Below are 27,511 nucleotides of genomic sequence, written 5' to 3'. Positions count from 1 at the left end.
AAGCTATTCTCCAAAGCACCTGAGGGTAGAACAAGAAGCAATGGGTGGAAACTAAACAAGGAGAGAAGAAACTTAGAACTAAGGAGAAATTTCCTGAAATTGTTCTAACTAACAATTAATCAGTGGAACAGCTTCCCTCCAGAAGTTGTGAATGCTCCAACATTGGAAGTTTTTAAGCAGATGTTGGGTAACCATCTGTCTGAAAATAGTGTAGGGTTTCCTGCCTAAGCAGGGGGTTGGACTAGAAGACCTCCAAGGTCCCTTCCACCTCTGTTGTTGTTGTTAAACTGGACTCACAAACCAGCAACCGGTTTCTGGTTTCCAATCTCGCCATTCTTAAGACCTGTTTTGACCTATCAGGCAATACCTATCGAAATTAAAATGATGGTCACCTAAACTGATCTTCTCATGAACTTGAGGACCTTTGAGGTCCGCCATCAAGTCTTTCCAACTGATCTAAATTAATATGCACCACACTTCCAGGCCAGCCATGGGGAGAAAGAGAGGTGGTAGGATCTCTTACCTTCTCCTCGCACTCATGTCCACTGGTTCGTCGTTGATGTTCTCCTTGCCGGCTCTCCCGGAAGACCGCCCATCGGCGTGGGGTCTCAGGTTCCCGTTCAGCTTCTCCTCATAGACCTTCAGTCCGTCCTGCTTGACAGGCAGCTCGTGGGGCACCTCGATGCCTGCCAGGTCTTTCCTTTTGAGCAGGGCCAACATCTTGAGGCGCTCCATGGCCTCGTGGCCCTCCATCTTCAGTCTCTTGGCCAAGACATCGTCCCGCTCTTCGGCTTGGTCCAGGGTCCGCTTCAAGCGGTTGAGGCGCAAAGTATCCTCACTCATGCGGTCCATCCTGCTTGGGGGGGGGGGGGAGAAGCAAAGAATGAGAAACCACCATCTAAGGAAGTGACCGAACATCTCAAGAAGAAGAGCCTGCTAAGAAAACACCAAGAACCTCCATGTTCAACCCCGGTTTTTCATCGCCCACCATTCAAAGCCATCCATCCCGTTGGCCATAGCAATCAATATCTACTGTCCTATCATCCTAGCTAGCTTGGGCTTGGAAAAAGTCCACCGATTGGACAAATGCTCCATTCAACAGTATCCATAATCTGTTCTCTTTTCAACATAAACCAAAAATGGAAATACAGTGATCCCTCGATCTTCGCGATCTCGATCTTCGCGAAACGCTACACCACGATTTTTCAGAAAATATTAATTAAAAAATACTCCACGGTTTTTTTGCTATACCACGGTTTTTCCCACCCGATGACGTCATACGTCATCACCAAGAGTCACTTCTCTGTCTCTTTCTCTTTCTTTCCTGTCATTCTCTGCTTCAATCATTTTCTCATTTCTCTTTTTTTCTCCCCTTTTTTCTATCATTTCTCTCTCTCTTCCTTCCACTCTTCTCTCTCTCTCTTTCTTCCTCTCCCTCACTGTCTTCCTTCCTTTCTCATCTTTCTTTCTCTCTCTCTTTCTCTATCTTGCTTCTTCCTCTCTCACACTCTCTTCCTCCCTCTCTCATCTCTTTCTTTCCTTCTCTCTCTTTCTCTATCTCTCCCCCTCTTGCTCTCGAGCGGCAAACGGCGGGCGGGCGGGCGGGTGAACAGGCGAGCGGCAAACGGCGGACAGGCGAGCGGCAAACGGCGGACAGGCGAGCGGCAAACGGCGGCCGGGTGGGCGGGTGAACAGACGAGCGGCAAACGGGGGACAGGCAAGCGGCAAACGGCGGCCGGGCGGGCGGGTGAACGGACGAACGAGCAGCGGGCAGGCGAACGGACAAGCGACGAACGAGCGGCGGGCGGGCGAAAGGACGAGCGGCGAACGGACGAACGAGCGGCGGGCGAAAGGACGAGCGGCGGGCGGGCGAACGGACGGACGAGTGGCGGGCGAACGGACAAGCGGCGAGACGTTTACTGTATTTTATTTATTTAGATAGATGTTTATCTAATACAGTATTAGTTGCACTTATCTAATATTAGTCGCTCCCCGGCTCCACCATCTGCGCATTGAAAAAAGGGCGCGCATGCGCAGATGGTGTTTTTACTTCCGCACCACTATATCGCGAAAAATCGATTATTGCGAGAGGTCTTGGAATGTAACCCTCACGATACTCGAGGGATCACTGTATCTTAAAGGATAAAGGCTGCCTAATTTCGAGTTGATTCTTGAAGGATCCTTCTTGATTGGAGAAGGCTATCTAAATGGAGAAGTGTCCAAATAGAGAAGGGCTCCACCGGGGCTGTGACTCGTGGGCTACCTACATTAAAGGTATCTCTTTATATTCCCTGTTCTATGGAGGAAGCCAGATCAGCCCTCAAGCCAGCTTTCTGATAAGGTCCAGGAGGTGAACTTCCCCCACCCCCACCCCGAATCTGGGGAAGGCCTTTTGGAATTAGGCAAGTTAGGATATTCTCAGAAGGAGATGTGCGAAATTATATGCACGTCTTTTCTTTTTCTCTTGCTCTCGCTCTCCCCCTTCCTTCTTTCTTTCCTTTCCCTTTCTCCTTCTGGTCTGCCTGCCTGCCTTACTTACTTATGTGAAATAGTATAGGTTCTCCTGCTTGAGCAAGGGGGCTGGACTAGAAGACCTCCAAGGTCCCTTCCATCTCTCCTATTCCATTCCATTCCATTCTACATTCTACTTTACTCCACTTTGCATTCTATTCTACCCTACATTCTACTCTACTCTACATTCTACTCTACTCCAGATTTTACGCTACTCTTCTATTCTACTCTACATTCTACTCTACTCTACATTCTACTCTACTCCACGCTACATTCTACTCTACTCCAGATTTTACTTTTCTCTTCTCTACTCTTCTATTCTACTCTACTCTACATTCTACTCTACTCTACATTCTACTCTACTCCAGATTTTACTCTACTCTTCTATTCATTCTACTCTAAATTCTACTCTACTCCAGATTTTACTCTACTCTTCTCTACTCTTCTATTCTACTCTACATTCTATACTCATTTTATTCTACTCTACCCTACATTCTACTCCACTCCACTCTACATTCTACTCTACTCCAGATTTTACTCTACTCTTCTCTACTGTACTATTCATTCTATTCTACTATTCATTCTACTCTACTCTACATTCTATTCTACTGCACTCTAAATTGTATTCTACTCATTCTATGTTACTCTACCCTACATTCTATTCTACTCCATCCTACATTCTACTCCAGATTCTACTCTCCTCTTCCTTCTGCATTAAATCCTAGCTAATTTCAACGTAGATATTATTTTTACAGCCAGGTTTTTAAAAAGGCAGCTTAAAATAAAATTGCAGCTTCTAAAAAGCGAGTCTTCCGTTTTCATTTCCTGACTTTTTTTAAAAAAGAAAAACATACTGGATCACCCAAACTCTCCCAAACCTGCAGGTCGAAAATCTCCTTTGCGAATTAGAACTTGCTGACGTCATTGATTCAATCAAGCTAACAAACTTGGGTATCGACTTAGAGATCTGGTTATTTGCAAATCTAACCCTCAAAACCAACTAGGAACGTACAGTATACAGGTTTAGCTTAAAAGAGTTTCTTGAAAACCCACCAGCCAAAAAATATATTATATAGAGCCGGGGTGGCGCAGCAGGTAGAGTGCTGTACTGCAGGCCACTGAAGCTGACTGTAGATCTTTAGGTCAGCGGTTCAAATCTCACCACCGGCTCAAGGTTGACTCAGCCTTCCATCCTTGGGTGGGTCAAATGAGGACCCGGAGTGTGGGGGCAAAATATGCTGGCTCTGTTAAAAAGTGCTATGGCTAACATGTTGTAAGGCACCCTGAGTCTAAGGAGAAGGGCGGCATAAAAATCGAATAAATAAATAAAATAAATAATAAATACTAGATGGCAGCACCAAAGATTTAGCCTCTCAATCTGCAAATGGGATCCATCTTAAAACTCTAGGAAAGGAAGCTGGGGAAACCATGGTCAAGAATTTCATTAACCAGGATAAGAATTTAACTAACAAGTTTCTCGTTACAAGATTCCGGTTTATACGTCTGCAGTTAAAAAGCACATCATAGTTGGGGACAATAGGAGCCACAAAAGAACTCCTGCAGCAGTCCTTGACTTACGGCCATTCACTCAGCGACTGTTCAAACTTACGACGGTGCCCCAAAAAAGTCCGGTTCTCACAATTATACCATGTCTTGACTAGCTGGGGGGGGGGGGAATTCTGGGAGTTGAAATCCATGAGCCTTAAACGTTGCCAAAGTTGGACACCTCTTAGCTACAGGGGTAACAATACAGACAGTTCTTGATTTATGACAGTTCATTTAGCGATCAGTTACACAGAAAAAAAGGGGACCGTTTTTAGTAACAGCCCTTACAGTGTTCCCACGATAATCAGCTGCTTGGCCACTGGTTCAAACATATAATGGTCGCTGTGTCCGAAGGTCATGTGATTCCCTTTTTGTGACCTTCTGACCAGCAATATATATAAATATATATAAAATCTACCTCTGTCTCCATCTCGCTCCTCGCTCCTCTCTCTCTCTTTCTCTCCCTCCTTCTCTCTCTCTACCCTCCTGCCACCATGGATCTCTCTTTCTCCCTCTCTCTCTCCCTTTCTCTCTCCCTCCCTCTCTCTCCCTTTCTCTCTCTCTCTCTATATATATATATACTGTATATATATATATCCTAGTCTCCCTTAATTTTCAAATTCAGCCAAAACATGTGACACACACACACACACACACATACATGCATACATACATATATATATATACATACAAAAACATACATACATACATACATACATACATATATATATATATAAAATACACACGCGCGCACACATATATAATCTATCTCCATCTCACTCCTTTCTCTCTCTCCTCTCTCTCTCTCCTCTCTTCCTTTCTCTCTCTTCCCAACTTCTCACTCAGCGCGTGGCTAAAAGCGGAAAAGCTGCATGTGTGCAGGGGGAAAAAAAGATGCATTTCGAGACACAACGCACAAAATGGCTGTCTCCCAAGGCGCACAGCCGTTTCCATACAATGCTATAAAAAGGACAATTTCCTAAAAAGGAAACCGGGAACTGAGAGCCAGCAGGTTACGGAGGGCGGGCAGGGGGTCTAGAGAGAGAGAGAGAGAGAGAGAGAGAGAGGAGGAGGGAAATGCCAGCAGATTAAATCAATCAGCCCCCTGGATCCAGTCCAAATCCCTGGGTTGTCCTTCTGGACACTCCCACTCCCATTCTTTCTTTTCTCTCTCTCATTCTTTCTTCTCTCTCTCTCTCGCTCTCTCTCACACGCACATTCTTCTCTCTTTACTCTCTCTCATTCTTTCTTCTCTCTCTCTCTCTGTCTCACACAGACACACACACATTCTTCTCTCTCATTTCTCTCTCTTTCTCATTCTTCTTTCTCTCATTCTTTCTTCTCTCTCTCACACACACACATTCTTCTCTCTCTCTCATTCTTTCTTCTTTCTCTCTCCTTTCTTCTCTCTCTCTTCTCTCTCTCATTTTTCTCTATCTCATTTTTTCATCTTTCTTTCTTCTCTCTCATTCTTTCATATCTCTCTCTCATTTTTCTTCTCTTTCTTTCTTTTCTCTCTCATTCTTTCTTCTTTCTCTCTCGCTCTCTCTCACACACACATTCTTCTCTTTCTCTCATTATTTCTTCTTTCTCTCATTCTTTCTCTCATTCTTCTCTCTCTCATTCTTTCTTCTCTCTCTCTCTCACACACACACATTCTTCTCTCTCTTTCTTTTTTCTATTTCTCTCTCATTCTTTCTTCTCTTTCTCTCATTCTTTCTTCTCTCTCTCTCTTTCTTTCTTCTCTCTCATTTTTTCATCTCTCTTTCTTTCTTCTTGCTCATTATTTCTTCTCTCTCTCATTCTTTCTTCTCTCTCTCTCTCTCACACACACATTCTTCTCTCTCTCTCATTCTTTTTTCTCTTTCTCTCATTCTTTCTTCTCTCTCTCTCATTCTTTCATCTCTCTCATTTTTCTCTCTCTCTCTTTCTTGTCTCTCTCTCTCATTCTTTCTTCTCTCTCTCTCTTTCTCTCCCCCTCCCCAAAATGTGGCTTGCTTGCTTATGAGGGGTATGTGATCCCCCACACCACCCATTGCCAGGGAAAGAAAATAAAGGAAGACCAAAGGGCTGGATTTTTTATCAGGGGATCCCCGGAGGGTCACAGGTGGGATTTTCCAAACCCAAGTAGAGCTCAGCTTGCAAAAAAAAAAGAGTGGAAACTTTTTGAGTGCCACTCCAGCTGCCTTCCTCCTCTTCTTCTTCCTCCTTGGGTTTTAGGAAGTGGGGGGGGGGGAGACTTGGGGATTTTGAGAGAAGGTCTCAAAGGACGCAGCAGGGATGGGGGATCGACCCGAAAAGGGGGAAAGGGATCTCAGATTCTATCCAGAACAGAAGCAAGCAAACAAGGCATTTCAGCTGGTTTTTCGAACGGGCCCGAAACAATTACTGACTGGTCAAAAACTTCCAGAAGAATGAGAAGCCTAAAACAGGAAGCGAAAGGCCTGTTTTGCTTCTACAGCGGGTCCTCGACTTACAACGGCTTGTTTAGTGACCGTCCAGAGTTACGATGGTGCTTGGGGAAAGGGGGAAAAAGCCATTTATGACTGGCATGTACGGGGGGGGGGGGTGTTTCCCGACTTTTTGCGACCTCCGGATGAGCCGAGTCGGTAGAGAAGCTAGGATTCGCGTTAACGACCACGGGTCTAAGGATTCGCTTAACGACAGGAGCGAGGGAAAAGTCCTAAAACGGGAGACGCTCACTCGAATGTTATGTTTTCACTTAGCGAGACAAATCAGGGGCTCAATGGGGGTCGTAACTCGAGGACTACCCGTGGAGAGAAATTCCTAGAAAGACACTCCTTTTTTTAAAAAAAGAAAGCCCGCTCAAATTTACACAAAAGAAACTGACTCGGGTGGGTGGTGGAGGAGAGGCCGATAAAGTCAGGCTTACTTCTTCGAGCGACATGGGCGCCTGATAAAGACTTAGAGGCCTGCTTGGCACAGGGGCATGTTTTTCATGGGGTGCGTTTGAGTGTGTTTGTGGGTTCATTTCAAACAACATTTCGGGGCATGCCGGCAGCCGTGACATGAAGCATAGAAACATAGAAGAAAAGACCTCCGGGTCCATCTCGTCTGCCCTTATACTATTTCCTGTATTTTATCTTAGGATGGATCTATATTTATCCCAGGCATGTTTGAATTCAGTTCCTATGGATTGACCAACCACATCTGCTGGAAAGTTTGTTCCCAGCATCTACGACTCTTTCAGTCAAATATTTTCTCGCGTGGCTTCTGATCTTTCCCCCAACTCAACTCTATTATTCTGTATTCTGGGCAAGGGGTCAGGACCTCCAAGGTCCTTTCCGATTCTATTATAGAAGACTGACGGCAGAAAAAGACCTCCTGGTGCATCTAGTCCGCCCTTATACTATTCCCTGTATTTTATTTTAGAATGGATCTATATTTATCCCAGGCATGTTTGAATTCAGTTCCTATGGATTGACCAACCACGTCTGCTGGAAAGTTTGTTCCAAGCATCTACGACTCTTTCAGCCAAATAATATTTTCTCACGTGGCTCCTGATCTTTCCCCCAAATCACTTCAGATTGTGACCCCTGGTTCTTGGGTTCACTTTCCTATTAAAAACACATTAACATATATAAATGCTTCGATCATGTCCCCGCTTTCCATTCCGTCCTCCAGACTATACATAGAAACATGGAAACCATCTATATTTTGTGGGAAGGAGGATGGGAAAGATTTGCCCCTACAAAAATCTCTGCCTATGCTCAGAGGCCCTCAGGGAAGGAACAGGCCTGAGGAGCAACAGAGTGGTCCCAGGTGGGTTTCTTAACAGAACGACAGCGTTGGAAGGGACCTTAGAGGTCATCTAGTCCAACACCTCCCCTAGCCACACAGGAAACCCTAGGGCTGTGATGGCAAACCTTTTTTTTTTTTTTTGGCTTGGGAGCCAAAAGGATACACACACAGAGCCGCCAACTTGATGCAAGAGTGTTGGAGGAGTGTTTTCAACTTCAACAACTTTTAAGATGAGTGGACTCCAACTCCCAGAATTCCCTACCCAGCCAGGATTCTCAGAGTTGGAGCCCACCCGTCTTAAAAGTTCCAAAGGTTGAAAAATCAATGGACTACAAGCTTCAGAGGACCTTGTCTGCTTTCCCCATACTTGATTTCAAGTCACACAGAGTTAAAAAAAAAAATTACTTTCATTGGAAAGTGGTTTATTTTTATTTCCCCTTTTATCTTATTATAAAATTATAAAAAAAAACAAATACCCCCAAATTCCTTTACTGCCTAATGGAGATGAGACCTAAAGCATTAAAAAAAAACCCTGCAATTCAGGAACACAAACCCCCAAATCACTCCGTTTATAATTTTAAGAGAAACCCCGCAAAGTGAGACTGCGGGGAAAAAACCCTTCAAACCATAAAGAAGAAAATTCTCGCTAGCGGAGCAAATGTAAACTCCAGCATTCTGCAACTCAAATCTGTTTCTGCGATTCAAATCTCCAGATCCAAGAGAAAAAAAAGGAGACTTTTTTTTGGGGGGGGGGGAATTCAGCCCAATTCCTCTAAACGAAATTTCTCTAAAATGAAAGATTATATTCCACAAACGAGCCAGGTAATTTTGATAAGAGCGTCTCGCAAGGCCGCCGTTGGAAGTTTACAAATGACGACGCGAGAACGTTAAGACGGCGAAAGTCGGCCAAGTTTTGGGAGTTATTCCTGATGGCGATACAGGTTAAGTCCTCAATGTACGACCACGCAAAGGAGGCAGCAAAATGCATGTTGCTAAGTGGAGTGAGATCCGTCCTGTTTTAATGGCCTTTTTCTGGCCAAAATTTATTTATTTATTTATTTATTTATTTATTTATTTATTTATTTATTTATTTATTTAGATTTGATTTGATTTGATTTGATTTGATTTGATTTGATTTGTATGCCGCCCCTCTCCAAAGACTCGGGGCGGCTAACAGCAAATAAGACAGCGTACAATAATAATCCAATACTAAAAACGATTAAAAACCCATTATTATAAAAAACCAATCATACGTACAGACACACCATGCATAAAATTGTAAAGGCCCAGGGGGAAAGAGTATCTCAATTCCCCCATGCCTAGCGGCAGAGGTGGGTTTTAAGAAGCTTACGAAAGGCAAGGAGGGTGGGAGCAATTCTAATCTCTGGGGGGAGGTGGTTCCAGAGGGCCGGGGCCGCCACAGAGAAGGCTCTTCCCCTGGGCCCCGCCAAGCGGCATTGTTTAGTGATTGTGGAAATTAGCTACAGGGTCATTAAATGAATTTGGGCTGCCCCATTGACTTTGGTTGTTGGAAAGTCACAAAAGGGGAGGTTGTCATATCACACACACACACACACACACACAGAGGATGCTGCAACGGACATAAATGCGAGTCGGTTGCCAAGAGTTCGAAATTTGGTCCTGTGACTGTCGAAGGCTGCACCAGTCGTAAATCTTTTTTCAGCACCGTCGTAAATTTGAACGGTCACTAAGTGGACTTTTGTCAAATTGAGAATAACCTGTATTATCAATTCCGGGAGTCGGGATCAATTTTCACATTGCTGGAGAAAGACAGGATCCGAATCCTGCCAGCACTGTCCGTTCTGATGTTCAACAAACACGCGACAACCCGCCTTAAATTCTAGTTGCGCCGTCAACTTTCGAGCCGAGATGGCGCAGTGGGTAGAGTGATGTACTGCAGGCCACTAAAGCTGACTGCTAGATCTGTAGCTCAGCGGTTCAAATCTCATCACCGGCTCAAGGTTGACTCAGCCTGTGGTCTTTCCGACGTGGGTAAAATGAGGACCCGGATTACTACTGCTAACCTGTTGTAAGGTGCCCTGCGTCTAAGGAGAAGGGCGGCATAAAAACCCCCGAATAAATAAAATAAATAAACTTTCACACAGGAACAGACGGGTGCTGTGGATACGCGGAATGCCACTTCCTGCCCGCAGGAGGATACAGGAAGTCCGTAACACAAAGTGAACACAAAGTTGTTGCCGTTGCGGCCCGGCTCGTCCAAAGCCTTCCAAAACCCCAACTTCTCTGTTCAGTCCTCGACTTATGACCACAAACCGAGCCCGAAACGTCTGCCGCTAAGTGAGACGGTTGTTCAAGTGAGCCCAGGACTGTTTTTCCCGCCGCCTGGGTTAACGGAATCCCTGTGGTTGTTTAAGGGAGCATGGTCGTTCGGCAAATCTAGCTCCCCCTGTTGGCTTTGTTTGTCAAGACGGTCGCAAAAGCGGATGGCCGGACACCTCCCCTACCGGTGGGGAATTCTGCAACTGTCACAACTATGCACCAGTGGCCATGCATCCTAATTTTGATCACCTGACCACAACGGTCGTAAGCATGAAAAGCGGTCGTACGTCCCATTTCCTCCCCCCCCCCAGGCCCATTTTTACTTTGGTCACTAAATGAACCGTTGTAAGTTGGGAGACTCTCTCTATATAGACTTAAATCCAAAATCAGGAGAAGAAAAAAACTGCCCAGCAATTTTTTGCGATCAAACCGCCGCGATCTTTCCGATCCCTGAGTCAAGGGAGAAGTGGGGAAAGGGGGTTTACATGGGGGGGGGGGAGATTGACACTCCCCCACCCCATAAACAGTGAGGAGGGGGAGTGGGGAAAATGAAAAATGAAATAAAACCCGGCTTTGGACCCTGCTTTCCAAGTCTCTCGGATGGATGGACGGACGGATGGACGGACGGAGAGAGGGGTAGGTGGGTTTCCAGCCCTCTCCCCTCCCTCCTTCCCCTCCGTGACGCAGCCCGCCTTATATAAGAGGGCTGTGATCTCCTCGGGCCCGCAAGGGAAGGCCCACACGCGCACACACACACACATGTGTTGCTTTTGTGAGTGTGTGTGTTCGCCCCTGCGCACACGGCCAGATTTCCAGCCTCTGGCAGCCGGCCAGCACAGCCCCCCCCTCACCCAAGAGGAGCGCGCACTGCCCCCCCTCGGCAGCCTTGCGACTTCCTTCCATTCACAGAGCTGGCGTGAAGGAGGGAGGGAGAGGAAGGGGAGGAGGGAAAGAGGAGGAAGAGCCCCCCCCCCCGCAAGGGAGGGATGGGAGAAGGCTGGGGGGCATTCGATCCAACTACCAGCGCATGCCAGACAATAGAAGACCTTCAACCACACTGGGGGGGGGGAGAGGTCTCCCTTAACCCCCCCTCCCCTTCCCCACCTTTCTGATCTTGGGGTAGCTGGCAGTAGGAAACCCCCCCCCCCTCCAAGGACCGGAGGGATGCGCCAATCTCCGAAGCCTCGAATTCAGGATCGAAATAAAAAAGAAATAATTCACCATTTGGGGGGGGGGCGGGAAATCAGCTTTCCACCTCTCTGATCCCTCTCTTTTTTGGGGGGCAGGGGCTGTTGGGCTTCCCCCCCAAAGAAAGATTAGATGGGGAAAAAGAGAGGAGGGGGGGTGGAGAAGGGGAGCGAGCGAGGAGGAATAAAGGAGCCCCCCCCTTCCAAAGGGTACTTACAGGTAGTGTATTCTCTAACCCGCCTTGACTCGTCCAGAGGGGGGGCCGGGCAGACGGATGGAAGGGAAACCGGAGCACGCCGAGAGGGCAGGAGGGGGGGCCGAGCCAGGGGGGCCCCCTCCTCACCACCAGAAACCCCCTCGGTGCAAGAGGGGTGGCCACGGCGTGCCATCCCCCTCTGGGGACCAGCCCGAGCCCAGCCGCCGCCGAACGGGCACGTCGCTGCCAATCATCTATGGTGCCGTTATATTAAACAAAAGAAAAGCGGGGAGGGTGGGTTGATGGTGGAGGGGAGGAGGTGGGTGAGTGAGTGAGTGAGTGAGAGAGAGGAAGAGAGGAAGAGAGAGAGAGAAGGGTTTACTTTTACCCATGATGCCTAGCGGAGGCAGGGGAGAGAAGGAGAAAAAAAAATTAAAAAAATAAATAAAACCAGTTGCAGCCGGTTTTTTTAACCTCAGGACATGGAATTATTGCTTTTTGGAAAAAAAGAAAGAAAGAAAGGAAGAAGTTGGTCGGTGGCACTCGGAGGCGGCGCCCGGTTTTGGGTGCCCACCCTGGCACTGGCGGGGGGCTGCTGGCTGGGCCTGGTCTCCCCCCCCCCGGCAAAGCGGAACGGGAGAGCCTGGCACCCAGCCAAACTTGGCCTCCCCGTTCCTAAGTGTGAACTTTTCATGCCTGGGAGGGGGGGGGTCTTAGGAGGAGAGGAGGAAGAGGAAGAGAGAAGGGGAAAGGGGAGGAAGAGGGGCTGAAGGAGCAGACCCCCCCCCCAAAGGATGGGCCCATGGGAAGCCGTGAGCTTAGCCGGGCCTAGACACTGGCAAGGCGATGGTGCCAATGGCCGAAAAAAGGTCCACGGGGCCTTTTATCCAGTTGCGGGCAATTCCATTTTTTTTAAAAAAATAAATTAATTAAAAGTCACTATGTGACAGGAGGCCGAGCCTAGAGCGGGCCGAAATTTCTCTCTTCCATTCCAGATGTGCCAGGCGCCACTTTCCCGTCATCATCGGCGCTGGTTTAAAAAAAAAAAAAACAACCTCCGGGGATCCCACGCGTGGCCGTAAGCGTGGAACAGCTGACGTCTGTCGAGAGTGACTTTCCATAGGACGAAACGGCCACATCTGCCTCTCAAGCAGTGGACAAAGAGGCCAAGCCCAGTCTAAACATCTGGATGAGCGTGGTAGAAATGAGATACTGCCGCCTGGATGCAGCCGCTGCCAACCCACAGCAGTGTTGCTTGAACGTGGCAACAATTTTTAAAGACCTGTGAACTTGGGACGCCCTGGATTCAGGGCGTTGCGAGGCCCACGGGTCTTAAAAGTGGCCAAGGTTAATAAGGAACCTTGACCGAGCGTCTTCTAAGGCAGTTGGGAAAGATCTGGCTCCGATCAGAAATTGTCCTACAGGCTCAGGGATCCTTGGGAGATGCTCCCCAATCTGGAGTAACAGGTGGCTGGCTGCCTCATGGGTTCCCCTTGCCCTAGTGGAATGGATGGATGGATGGATGAAGAAAGGAAAAAAAGAAGGAAGGAAGGGGAAGGGAGAGAAGGAAGAAAGGAAGGAGAGGAAGGAAGGATTAGAGGGGGAGAGGGAGGGAAGGAAGGAAGAAGGATTAGAGGAGGAGAGGAAAGGAAGGAAGGAAGAAGGATTAGAGGAGAGGAGAGGAAGGAAAGAAGGAAGGAAGGATTAGAGGAGAGGAAAGGAAGGAAGGAAAGAGAGGAAGGAAAGAGAGGAAGGAAGGAAGGAAGGAAGAAGGATTAGAGGAGAGGAAAGGAAGGAAGGAAGGATTAGAGGAGGAGAGGAAGGAAGGAAGGGAGGAAGGATTAGAGTGGGAGAGGGAAGGAGAGAAGGAGGAAGGAAGGGGGAGGGAAGGATGGAAGGCCAACTTTGGAATGAGGACGACATTCCCTCTGGGAATGGAAGCTAAATTTGGAGCTGGACAACCCGGAGGATCCCAGGGGCTGCCCCAAAGAGAGGGGTCAAATTATTTTCCAAAGCACCAGACGGCAGGACCAGAAGCAATGGGTGGAAACTAACCAAGGAGTGAAGTTATAGGTGCTCCATCACGGGAGGTTTTTAAAAAGAGACAGGATGCCTGAAATGGTACACGGTCTCCTGCTTGAGAGGGGGTTGGACTAGAAGACCTCCAAGGTCCCTTCCAGCTCTATTTTATTCTAATTCTAACTAGGAAGATTAAAGGCCTGGAGGCTAAAACATACAAAGAAAGGTCGCAGGAACTGGGTAGCGTTGGTCAAGTGAAAAGAAGGACTAGGGGTAGACATGATAGCAGTCTTCCAATATCTCGGGGGTTGCCACAAAGAAGGGGGGGGGGTCAAGCATCAGAAGGCTGGACAAGAAGCAATGGGTGGAAACTAACCAAGGAGACAAACAACCTGGAACTAGGGAGAACACCCATAATTCAGTGCCTGGGGATGGCAACCGCCTTCTGCTGCACGAATCCCAGCGACCAGTTAGATCCCACAGAGTGGGTCTTCTCCAGGTCCCGTCAACTAAACAATGCCGCTTGGCGGGACCCAGGGGAAGAGCCTTCTCTGTGGCGGCCCCGACCCTCTGGAACCAACTCCCCCCAGAGATTTGAATTGCCCCCACCCTCCTTGCCTTTTGTAAGCTCCTTAAAACCCACCTCTGCCGCCAGGCATGGGGGAATTGAGATGCTCTTTCCCCCTGGGCCTTTACAATTTCATGTGTGGTATGTCTGTATGTATGTTTGGTTTTTTATATTAATGGGTTTTTAAATCATTTTTAGTATTTACTGGATTATTATTGTACACTGTTTTATTACTGTTGTTAGCCGCCCCGAGTCTCCGGAGAGGGTCGGCATACAAATCCAATAAATAAATAAATAAATAAAATAAATAAATAACTAAATAACGTCCCCCCTCCAGGAGGCCCCCTGGAGGCCTAAAACAGCCCATTTTCCAACTTCTGGGGGGCCCAATAGGCCCGTTTTTCGCCCTTCCCAGAGGGAAAAACGCTCTCCCCCATCCCTCCAGAGACTCTCTGGATGCCGAAAACGCCCTCCCAGAGCCTCCAGGTGAACCAAAAATCAGCTGGCCGACACACACATGCACATTGGAGCTGAGCTAGGGCAGTAGCTCGTGTGCCAGCAGATATGGCTCCGAGTGCCACCTGTGGCACCCGTGCCATAGGTTTGCCATCACTGGTCTTAAGGTTTCCTGCCTAAGCAGGGGGTTGGACTAGAAGACCTCCAAGGCCCTATTTGGACCGGGAGTCACTGCTCACAGTCACTCATGCCCTCATCACCTCGAGACTCGACTACTGTAACGCTCTCTACATGGGGCTACCTTTGAAAAGTGTTCGGAAACTTCAGATTGTGCAGAATGCAGCTGCGAGAGCTATCACGGGTTTTCCCAAAAATGCCCATGTAACACCAACACTCCGCAGTCTGCATTGGTTGCCGATCAGTTTCCGGTCACAATTCAAAGTGTTGGTTATGACCTATAAAGCCCTTCATGGCACCGGACCAGGGTATCTACGAGATTGCCTTCTGCCGCACGAATCCCAGCGACCGGTTAGGTCCCACAGAGTCCGCCTTCTCCAGGTCCCATCAACAAAACAATGTCATTTGGTGGGGCCCAGGGGAAGAGCCTTCTCTGTGGCGGCCCCAACCCTCTGAAACCAACTCCCCCCGGAGATTAGAATTGCCTCCACCCTCCTCGCCTTTCGTAAGCTCCTAAAAAACCATCTCTGCCATCAGGCATGGGGGGAACTGAGATATTCTTTCCCCCTAAGCCTTTACAATTTATGCATGGTATGCTTGTTTGTATGTATGTATGTTTGGTTTTACAAATACTGTAAGGGTTTTTTAAAGATATTTTTAGGATTGGATTTACATGCTGTTTTTGTTGCTGTCGTTAGCCGCCCCGAGTCTGCGGAGAGGGGCGGCATACAAATCCAATAAATAATAATAATAATAATAAGGTCCCTTTCCGACCCTGTCATTCGGTTAATCAATCCCAATAGATGGAGCAGCTCCTTCAAACAAATCAAGGAGCACACGTAAGAACTTAAATTTAAGATAAAATAAATTTATTATTGGCTTGCTTTGCAAGCAGCTCCCGAGACTTTCTTTTTGGAGGGGGGAGAGCTGAAAAGCAAAACACCCCTGCTTTGAAATAACCGCTCGGCTCAATGTGCAGGAATAGAACTTGACTCGTATTAAGATTCCCTGGAGATGAAGGTGATAGGAGAAACGGACGGCTCACCCTGCAAGAAGAAAGCTAGCTAAACAGGGAAGAACGACGGAGCTGAACTATTCGGCTTTTTGGAGACGAGTTGGTCATCAATCTATTATTATTTATTTATTATTATTTATTGGATTTGTATGCCGCCCCTCTCCGCAGACTTGCAAGAAATTGATTTGGCCTCCTACTTTCTGATAAATAAATATCGCGTCTCCCTCTAACGGTGGGGGTCACAGAGCTGTCATTCAACACACACACACCCCTTCGAGCATCTTAAGGACCTTTTGCAGAGTCCACTTGTGGCCGACAGCTGCCAGATCCGATTCAAGAAATCACAAACCACCTGAAGTGTCTACATTTGATCAGACGAAAGAGACAAAATTTGCTAATTTTGGAGCAGAATTCATCCGTTTCAAGGTTCCTTTAAAAAAAAAAATAGGGGCATCTCTATTTGCAGTAGGTTAAAAAAAAATCTCTATTTGCGATAGGTTAAAAATAAATAAAACTATATTAACACAGATTATATATATATATATCCCAGTGAGAGGATATGGCTAGCTGATGAGGCCAGAACAAGGCCGAAATAGAGCTATCCTAGTCTCCCTCAATTTTAAAATTCAGCAAAAACATAGAAACATAGAAGTCTGACGGCAGTAAAAGACCTCATGGTCCATCTAGTCTGCTCTTATACTATTTCCTGTATTTTATCTTACAATGGATATATGTTTATCCCAGGCATGTTTAAATTCAGTTCCTGTGGATTTATCTACCACGTCTGCTGGAAGTTTGTTCCAAGGATCTACGACTCTTTCAGTAAAATAATATTTTCTCACGTTGCTTTTGATCTTTCCCCCAACTAACTTCAGATTGTGTCCCCTTGTTCTTGTGTTCACTTTCCTATTAAAAACACTTCCCTCCTGAACCTTATTTAACCCTTTAACATATTTAAATGTTTCGATCGTGTCCCCCCTTTTCCTTCTGTCCTCCAGACTATACAGATTGAGTCCATGAAGTCTTTCCTGATACGTTTGATGCTTAAGACCTTCCACCGTTCTTGTAGCCCGTCTTTGGACCCGTTCAATTTTGTCATGTGACACAAACACACACACATACAAACAAACATATACGGTATATATACGATTTAGGAAGTGAAAGATGTGTTTCCACTTTCTGACTATATGAAGGTAACTAAAATGGGGTGAAAACAAAGGCCCTGCCGTTGGCTTTAATTAGGGGTACAGTGTTTGGGTCTTTTTAAGCTGATCACAAGTTTGTTTTTAATCGATTTAAGTTAGCTGCCTAAACCTTCCTGATTTAATTCTAAAGAGTGAAAATAATCTGTAAATAACCATCCTGCCCCAAAGCGGTTAATTTCCTACTAGCTTTAACATTAATGTTTTGGGGTTTTTTAACGCAGGGGTCCCCCAAACTTTGTCTCTTGTGTTCTAAGATTTGTTGTTGCTGTTATTATTATTATCATTATTTAGATTTGCATGCCGCCCCTCTCCGGAGACTCAATTGAAGCCCAGAAGCCTGTAAGTGGCCAAGTTTGAAGACCTCTGTTTTAATGTCGTTTTGCGTTGAGTGATAGTGAGACGGGAGGCCTATAGATTCAATATATGCATAAACAAATAAATATTGTGGGCTAGCCCCCCCATTCATATAAAGCCAGCCTGGCTTAATCTGGCCTGGAATGGGAAGTGAGAGAAGTAATTTAATAATTACGGCTGCAGCAACTGTATTTTCTCTCTCTGCTACCAAACAGGGGCAGAATCGTCCAAATTCTACACTCACAATTATGCAAATCCACATCTGGAGATCATGGGTTGCTCTGCTCCAGCTGATAATAACAATTACGTATTAATAAATGGGGAAACCACCCATGGTTTTGCTACTTTAAAGAAGGACCAGGCGTGAACACAAGAGCAGTATTCCAATATCTGAGGGGCTGCCCCAAAGAAGAGGAGGTCAGATTTTTTATTTATTTATTTATTTGATTGATTGATTGATTTGTATGCCTCCCCTCTCCGTAGACTCGGGGCGGCTCACAGCAATAATAAACAATATATAACAAATCTAATAATTTAAGAGAAACACTAAAAACCCCATTATTAAAAGCAAACATACACACAAACAAACATACCATACATAAACTGTATAGGCCCAGGGGGAGATGTTTCATGCCTGACGACAGAGGTGGGTTTTAAGGAGTTTCCGAAAGGCGAGGAGGGGGGGGCAGTTCTAATCTCTGGGGGGAGCTGGTTCCAGAGGGTCGGGGCCACCACAGAGAAGGCTCTTCCCCTGGGTCCCGCCAGACGGCATTGTTTAGTTGACGGGACATGGAGAAGGCCAACTCTGTGGGACCTAATCGGTCGCTGGAATTCGTGCGACAGAAGGCGGTCTCGCAGATATCCTGGTCCGGTGCCAGATTATTTCCCAAAGCTTCTGAAGACAGCACAAGAAACAATGGGTGGAAATTTACCAAGGACCGAAGCAACCTGGAATAAAGGAGAAACTCCCTGACAATTGAGGACAATCAACCACTGGAACAGCTTGCCACCAGAAGTTGTGGTTGCTTCATCATTAGAGGTTTGGGGGTTTTTTAAGAGAAGATTCGACAACCACTGGTCAGGAATGGTATAGGGCAGTGTTTCCCAACCTTGGCAGCTTGAAGATATTTGGACTTCAACTCCCAGAATCCCCCAGCCAGCAAATGCTGGCTGGGGAATTCTGGGTGTTGAAGTCCAGATATGTTCAAGTTGCCAAGGTTGGGAAACACTAGTATAGGGCAGGGATAGGCAAAGTTGGCTCTTCTAAGCTATGTGGACTTCACCTCCCATTACAAGTAGGTGTGCAAGAGATGAAAAATATAATGGAAAATATAAGGAAAATTAAGAATACAAGGGTTAGGGAAATGAGAAGGAAAATATTACATAAGTGGTATCACACACACCCGTTCAACTTGCATATTTCCAGCAAAATGTTAAAAAATACTTATCAATATCTTTTTGTAGGTGAGGTCTCCAGAACTGAACACAGTATTCAAAATGTGGTCTCACCAGCGCTCTATATAAGGGGATCACAATCTCCCTCTTCCTGCTTGTTATTCCTCTAGCTATGCAGCCAAGCATCCTACTTGCTTTCCCTACCGTCTGACTGCACTGTTCACCCATTTTGAGACTGTCAGAAATCACTACCCCTAAATCCTTTTCTTCTGAAGTATTTGCTAACACAGAACTGCCGATACAATACTCAGATTGAGGATTCCTTTTCCCCAAGTGCATTATTTCACATTTGGATACATTAAACTGCAGTTTCCATTGCTTTGACCATTTATCTAGTAAAGCTAAATCATTTACCATATTACAGACCCCTCCAGGAATATCAACCCTACTGCACACTTTACAGTCATCGGCAACTAGGCAAACCTTCCATACCAAACCTTCCCCTATGTCACTCACAAACATATTAAAAAGAATAGGACCCAGAACAGACCCTTGTGGCACACCGCTTGTAACCTATCTCTGCTCAAAATACTCGCCATTAACAATAACCCTCTGATGTCTATGCTTCAGCCAGCTGCAAATCCATTGAACTATCCAGGGATTAAGTCCAATCTTCACTAATTTATCTATCAGCTCTTTATGTGGAACCATATCAAAGGCTTTGCTGAAGTCCAGATAGGCAATATCCACGGCACCACCTTCATCCAACACCTTTGTGACATAGTCAAAGAAATCAATGAGATTAGTCTGACATGATTTGCCTTCAGTAAAGCCATGCTGATTTGGGTCCAATAAGTTATTGTGGGTTTTTTTAGTCAACGGGACATTGTTTAGTCGTTGGGACCCGGAGAAGGCCAACTCTGTAGGACCTAACTGGTGGCTGAGATTCGTGTGGCAGAAGGCGGTCACGGAGATATTCTGGTCCGATGCCATGAAGGGCTTAGCTGTGTTTAGCTGTGCGAGGGTTCTGCACAACTTTAAAAAGCAAACGTACCAAGCTTCAAATGGCGCAACAGTAGGTCATGAGAACACAACGCAGCGAAGTTTCCCTTGCAAGCTCAGGATACTGAAGTGTTCAATGAAACAATTGCGCTAAGAGACCTGTGGAACTGCAACTCAAATGGCAAACCGAAATCCTAAGGCAAGACAGTCCAAATTTGGAACCCGTTTAACCCTTCGCCCCATTCAAATGTCATTTTTTTAAGGAGCACAAATCCACTTAGTACCGCTTTAAAAGATGCTTCGTGGGGGTTTCTTTTTCCAGTAGCAGGGATAAAAAGTCACCTCCAAAACATCCAAGCTTTAGTTGACTTCTCCCCCACCCCAGTCCAGTAAAATAAGTATCACTCAAGTGGTTCTAAGCCTAACAGGTCAAGAATGAAATACACACACTACCAAATTGGTTTGTCTCACTAGCAGAGAGGGAATTCCCATGTAGTGTAACGGTTTTGAGCGGCAGGTGTCTTCTCTTTTCTAGAGAAAGGCAAACGGGGAAAAGAGAGAGAGAGAAAAAAAGGATGATCAACCAGTGGAACGGGTTGCTAGCAGAAATTGTGGAAGTTTTTAAGAAGAGACTGGACATCTACCCTGACACACATACACACACCCAAAAAATAAGACCTCTTCTGATAACAAGCCCAATCGGGCTTTTTAGTGCATGGCAATAAGGCCAAGTGCTTATTTCAGGGTTCAAAAATATATAAGAAGGGGTCTTATTTTGGGGAAAACATGGTATCTATCTATCTATCTATCTATCTATCTATCTATCTATCTATCTATCTATCAATATTTTTCTACATCTATCAATATTTTTCTATATCTATCTATCTATGTATCTATGTATCTATCTTTCTATCTATCTATCTACTATATCTATCTATCTATCTATCTATCTATCTATCTATCTATCTATCGCATCTGTCTGTCTGTCTCTATCTATCTATCTGTCTGTCTCTATCTATCTATCTATCTATCTATCTTTCTATCGTGTCTGTCTGTCTGTCTGTCTCTATCTATCTATCTGTATCTATCTATCTATCTATCTATCTATCTATCTATCTTTCTATCCATCCATCCATCCATCCATCCATCCATCCATCTATCATCTGTATCTATGTACCCTGTTTTCCCCAAAATAAGCCCAATCCCCTGATAACAACCCCAATCGGGCTTTTGAGTACATCGCAATAAGGCCCAGTGCTTATTTCAGGGTTCAAAAGGTCATATTTTTGGAAAAACCCAGGTATTTGCCTGGGAGAGTAAAGGGTTTCCTGCTTGAGCAGTGGGGGTTGGGCTAGAAGACCTCCAAGGTCCCTTTCAACTCTTGTTACCCAGATCAATTCATCGGAGGAGCGGATTTGCCTCCAGAAGTTACAGAGGCTCCATCACTGGAGGCTTTGAAGAAGACATTGGACAGCCATTTGTCGGGGGGGTGTTGGGGGTCTGTGCGTCTCCCGCTTGCCAAAATCAAAAGTTCATGCTGGTGGGGTGGGGGAGAAACCTCTCTGCTTCCAGATGTGCATAAACGGTCCTCCTCTCTCGTGGCTGGCTGGAAACATCTGGAAGCACTAGTCCCTTTTTTGCCTTGTTGGATGGGAAGCGGACAGGAAGCACGGCAGACAATTGCGTGTGTGTGTGTGTGTGTTGTGTGTCAGCCTGTCCGTGGCCTGATCTCCAGGGATGCCTCAGGGTGCACGGAAGCCCCTGCCCCATTGCTAAAGGGGGGGGGGGGAAATGGCTTGCTTTTTTAAAATGGATTTTTCAAGGAATTTTTCAAGGATTTTTAAAAGAATTTTTCAAGGATTTTTAAAAGAATTTTTCAAGGATTTTAAAGGAATTTTTCAAGGATTTTAAAAGAATTTTTCAAGGATTTTAAAGGAATTTTTCAAGGATTTTAAAGGAAATTTTCAAGGATTTTAAAGGAACTTTTAAAGGCTTTTTAAGGAGTTTTAAAGGTTTTTAAAGGAGTTTTAGGGTTTTATTTTTTAAGGATTAATGCTAGTGTAACCTCATTTGCCATAAAGACAGGAGAAATCTAGGTATGCAAAAGAAACGATAAAGGCCAAGAATCAGAAAACGGGCGACCAATCACTCCACTGCACGTCAAGGAGCTTCGAAAGATTACAGGTAGCCCTCTACTGATGACAGTTCCTGACGATGGGAGGGTCGTCGTCCCCTCCATCCTGCCTACCCCCCCCCGCCCCGGGGGCCGGGCGGATCCACTTAAGAACCACGTTAACAACGGCAGCAATTCGCTTGACAACCGTAGGCAAGGGAGGTGGCGAACCATAGACTCATAGAGTTGAAAGGGACCTCCAAGGTCATCAGGTCCAATCCCCCTGCTCAGTGCAGGATCCACCAAACCACCTCAGAAAGATGACTGTCCAGTCTCTGTTTGAAGACCTCCAGTGAAGGCGAGCCCAAAACCTCCTGTGGCAAACTGTTCCACTGGTTTATCCCCCTTAACCTTAGAAAGTTTTTTCTGATATCTCATCTAAATAGACTCCCTTGAAGTTTCACTCCATTGTTTCTAGTCCTTCCACGTGCTAATGAGAACAATGCTGATCCCTCTGCTCTGTGACAGCCCTTCAGACATTGGTAGACAGCTATCAAGTCTCCTCTCAGTCTTCTCCTTTTGCAGACTAAACATCCCTAGATCCTTTAACCGTTCCTCATGGGACGTGGTTTCGAGACCACTCACCATCCTTCTAACTCTCCATGGGCATCTTAAAGTTGAGGACTACCTGGATAAGCTGCATTTTTTTCGTTTTCGCTCTTTGTCAAATTAGGGGAGCCTAATTAATTCCAATTTAATTTTAGGGGACTGCCAAACCCTCAGACAGTTTCAGAATCCTACTCTGGCCTAAGTTGGCACCGAGACAGTGACACTGACAAGAGGGTTGGTTTTTTGTTGTTAGTTTTTTAAATGAGCCGGTCAAACTTTTCTAAAAGTTGAGCTGAGTTTTCTAGAAGAAAGGCCAAGATCGCTTTTAAAAACCCTCCTCGTTTTTATGACGCTTCTCAGACCTGGAGCAAGTGGGACTGGGGCAGACCTGTCAGTGATGACCGACTGCTAACCTGGGGTCAAACTCCCCCACACACACAAATCAGCAAAAGTTGCCAATTAGATAGAGTAGAATAGAATTCTTTTGTGATAGGACACAGAAGGGATTTGTCTTTGGTGCAGATGCTCTCAGTGTCCATAAAAGAAAATATAATTTGTAAAGAACAGAACAGAATAGAAAATAGAATAGAATAGAGAATAGAATAGAATTCTTTATTGGCCAACTGTGAAAGGACACACAAGGGATTTGTCTTTGGTGCAGATGCTCTCAGTGTCCATAAAAGAAAATATACATTTGTCACGAGTCAGGAAGTGCAACACTTAGTGACTGTCGTAGGGGTCAAATAAGCAATGAAGAAACAATCAATATTAATAAAAATCTTAAGGATACAAGCGACAAGTTACAGTCACGCATAGAAAGGAGGAGATTTGGCAACTCACAATGGGCCAATCCCATGGGCGGCCCACTTTTTGGCGACTGACATACGACTGTAATGGGCACGCTTACGAAGCTCACTTCACACATTTAGCCCAGAGAAGTTTTGGGGTCAGTCCTTAAGCCGAAGGCTGCCTGTACCAGTAAATTTAGCAAAAGAGAAGATAGGAACGTCAGAAGAAGAGAACCCAAACATTCGACTTCTAGGCTGCAACAAAAGCCGGGGGGGGGGGAGTTTCGTAGCCAGCCCTCATACCCCCCCCATGGAAAATAAATCAAAATAATAACTTTTCTTGGCTTCTCCCATTGCTACAAGCATTTGCATGGAACCTCTGGAAACAGCTGGAGGCCAAGGAGCGTCCCAGCCAAAAAAAACCCCACTTCCAGCTTAGCACCCACCTCTGGGGGTGCCGAACCTGCAATTTGCTATGTGTGCAAACACACACATACGCGCACACCTCTCTACCACGTTCGGCCCAGGGGCTAGGGCGGGGCGCTCAGACATTCCAGTAATAACCATCACTGTAATAAGGACGATAATGAGAATAATAATAATAATAATAACAATAATAATAATGATGATGATGATAACAATGCCAATCTCTACCAAACGCTTCCCCCCTCCCTTCTGTCTAGCTGCTGGATAAATGAAATTATTTGAATAAATAATTGGGGGGTGTAAGTGGGGTAGGGGGGGAGATTTTGCCCCCCCACTCCCGCGCCAATATCCTGGCTGGCTGAGCTTTCTGAAAACAGGTTCCTCTCCTTCTCCCAGTGGCTAATAAAGGAGCAGGGGGTCTTGTTGTTAAGGTTTTGCGTTGTAATTTAGGGGGGTCTTTTAGCTGAGGGGGGCCTGGATGAACCCCCTGCCCGCCATCCCCGAGGGAGGGGGGAGGGACGGATAAGGGCTGCCAAGCAGGTGGCGACAACGATCCCCCTCCAATCCACTGCCGTCTTCCTTCCTTCCTTCCCTCCCTGCCAATTCCACCATCTCCGGTCAAATAAGAAATATTAACCCTTCAACTTCAGGGGAGCCAGAAGGCCGCCGCACGTTTTTCTCGCCCCCGAAATAAAATGTCCTCTCTGGAAGAGGAGGGGAGACAAGGAGAGACACCCCCCCTCCCCTTTGCGCCTCCTCTGCTTTTTTCCAAGACGCGGATTCCTCCTCGGGGGTCCAGATGGGCCTGGGGCGAGGAGACAAACAAATAAACACACAAACACAAACCCACGGACACACGTTCTCCCCCCCACCGCCCCCAATCCGATTTGAAGGCGAGCAAACACAGCTTTTTCCTCTTGCCACCCACGAGAAGGCGGCTTCTTGGGGGACGAGTGGGTTGAGACGTCGTCGGCAAGGGGCTGGGTGCAAAAGAGGCGCGGGGTGGGTGGGGTGCCGAGACTCTCTTCCCGCCTCCGCCCAATCTCTCTTTCCCTCTCCCCACGGAGAAAATGCCAAAAATTGACAAGAGCGGATTTTTTTTTTTTGATCGGCGGGAAGGATTTTGGAAACCTCGACAACAACCCAAAAAAACGTCTTTCAACCAGAGACTCTGAAAATATTCAGAGTTTTGCCGCCACCCCCCCACCCAGCACGTGGGTCTCAATTTGGCAGCAGGGAAAATTCTTAGGGGGGAAAGAGACTCCCCACGGCCCTTCTGAGCATCCCAAGGGGAGAGAAGCCGGCTGGGCAAAGCAAAAGGGAGTCAGACACCCCTTTTCCCTCCACTTTAGGGGTTTTGTCACCCCCAAATAAGAGGGGGGCATCATTTCACGCTGAGAGGATGGGCCTCTTTGACACAGAAAGGTCTCTTGCTCCCCTATTCCTCTCTAAGCCCCTCTTCACTTCTGGGGTGCCTCCCCAAACCCCTATATGTCTTCTGATGTCTGGCACCCCCAAATAAGAGGGGGGCATCATTTCACGCTGAGAGGATGGGCATCTTTGACACAAGGAGGTCTCTTGCCCCCCTATTCCTCTCTAAGTTCCACTTCATTTCTGGGGGTGCTTCGCCGTACCCCTATATGTCTTCTGATGTCTGGCACCCCCAAATAAGAAGTGGGGTGGGGATGAAAGGCAACATTTCATACTGAGATGATGGGCATCCTTGAGACAGTGAGGTCTCTCTCTCTCTGCTTCACTTCTGGGGGGGCCTGCCTGAACCCCAATATCTCTTTGGACGTCTGGCATGGCTGTCAAAGAGGCTGTTCATCTCTTTGCCAAGGATCAACCCCTTTGTCTAGGGGGAAGGACTTTCTGCTCTACGAGGCCTGGTGGAGGCCCAATTGTTCTTCTCGGGACAGGTCTCTTTCCCTCCCCCCTCCAGCCCCCTCCCTCGATCTGAGTGACAGCCCCCCCCCCCAAAAGCCCCTCGGTAATAATCCCACTGCCTCTCAGCTCCACAGAATTGACCTCTTGGGCATTTGGGATTCCTTTCCAAACTAAACCTCTCACCTGGGGGTGGGAGGAGAAAAACCACAGCCCCCTCCCCTCTTCTAAGGAACAACAACAACCACAAAAAAGACCCCTGCTGGGAAAGGACCCCCTCCATATTTGCCTTGCTCATCAACAGAACCAGCAATTTTGGAATCCTGTTCAATCTTTTACAGGGGGTCCCAAAAGCTGAGACAACCCCCCCCCCCCATTCAAATTCCCCTGCCCTAAAAAAATGATTCCCCCTCCATTTTAGAGGCCCTGCCCAGGTTGCCGCCTCCACCCTGGGCAAGGCGCCAAGGAAAGTCACCCCCCCCCCCCCAAAAAAAATCTTCGGATTGAAGAGATAACAACCGCAGCTTTGCCTCCTTAGTCCCTTGGGCGCCCACACAAACTCCAGCTGCCTGAAGATACACACCCCCAACCCAAGTTGCATTGGTCCCCCGACCCTCCGGGTACCCCCCACCCCAAATGCAAAAAGACTTTGCAAAGACGGCCCATAAACAGGAATGGCAGGAAGGAACGGAAGCGAGGGATGAATGGATGGAGGCATTACTTCCCTTAAAACACCCCAGGACCCCAGACCTATAATGCCTGACCCACAGATGCCTCCCCCCACCCTACATGAAAAAAACCACTTTGCAAGGCGGCCCTTAAGCAGGAAGGGAGGAATGGATGGATGCATCCCTTAAAACACACACAGGACCCCAGACCCACAGATGCCCCCCACCCCAAATCCAAAGGCCACCCACACATTTTCTCCCCCTGAAACATCCACCCACCCAAATTCAAGATCAACATCCCCCCAATGGCTCCCCCCCGTTTTTTTCTCATGGAGCCCCCCCATTTCAAGCCCCCCAAGGTTTTCCATCCACCCACCAAAAGCAAGGGGAGGAAAGACACTCATTCATGGCTCCCCCCATCCCAAAAGCCAAAGGAGCCTTTCCTAAAAAGTGGGGAGGGGGCGCAGACAAACGACGGGGGGGGAGCAAGGCCATAAGAGAAAAACCCAATGGCAGTCTCTATGAGGAGAGGACTGTTTCCCAGCCTACGTCCCCAAATGGGGACCCCTCGCCCCATTTACCCCCCCCCCGAAAGCTGGGGGTCTCCCTAGAGAGGGGGGGGTCAGGATGGAAACGCACCCCTTAATTTAGCCCCCCCAAGTTTTGATTGACAGGCCCCCCTCCAAGGCCTAGAGACGCCCCCACTTTCCAGCGCCAGTGGGGATCCCCCATAGGCCGCCGAGCTGTCAATCAAGCGCCGGCCCCGCCCCCTCCGGGTTCCCCTCACCTGGCGGCAGCGGCGGTTCCCTCAGGCCGAGCGGGAGGGCGGCGGCGGCAGAGGCGGCGGGAGGGCGAACGGGGGGGCGGGGAGGGCCGGGCGGCGGACAGCAGACGCGGCGCCACCAAGCAGCGACACCGACACCTCCGCCGCCGCCGCCGGAGCCGGCACCCACCACAAACAATGCGTTTGATTGGGCGGCGGGGCCCCGCCGGCCGCGACCCGCCTCCCAGGACGCCAGCGACGACGGCCGTTGGGCACCGTGCGGGAGCGACGGGCCAAGCGGCCAATGGAGCGGCGAGGAAGGCGCGCGGGGGGCCGAGAGAGGGCCGCCATTGGCTCAAGCCAGCGGGTGACTGGCGTCAGGCGAGGCCAACCAGCAGCGCTGGAGCTTCCCTCCGAGGAGCGCCCCCTCCCTTTTTTTTTTTTAATAAGCCGCCACATCCGGGTACTCGGCCTCATGGAAGATGTGTCGAGGGGGAGGGGGAGAAGTGTCTGGAGGCGCCCCGGGGCGTTTTTTTAATTTAAATTCCGACCCTCGGCGGCCACCG

The 27,511-nt window shown here is 47.4% G+C and overlaps 1 protein-coding gene across 1 annotated transcript in view; it reads right to left on the bottom strand.

Annotated features, from left to right (window-relative positions):
* Positions 1 to 27,120, bottom strand: part of GATAD2B (GATA zinc finger domain containing 2B) — a 45,813-nt gene extending 18,693 nt beyond the window's left edge. The window contains 2 exon segments of the mRNA XM_070766740.1: positions 524 to 853; positions 26,970 to 27,120. Of these exon segments, the coding sequence (XP_070622841.1) occupies positions 524 to 852 (329 nt within the window). The 5' untranslated portion in view covers position 853; positions 26,970 to 27,120.
* Between the last annotated feature and the right edge of the window lie 391 nt (positions 27,121 to 27,511).

The sequence above is a fragment of the Erythrolamprus reginae genome, chromosome 13 (assembly GCF_031021105.1).
Source record: "Erythrolamprus reginae isolate rEryReg1 chromosome 13, rEryReg1.hap1, whole genome shotgun sequence".
NCBI lineage: Eukaryota > Metazoa > Chordata > Lepidosauria > Squamata > Dipsadidae > Erythrolamprus > Erythrolamprus reginae.
This window is presented reverse-complemented; position numbering and strand designations above follow the sequence as displayed.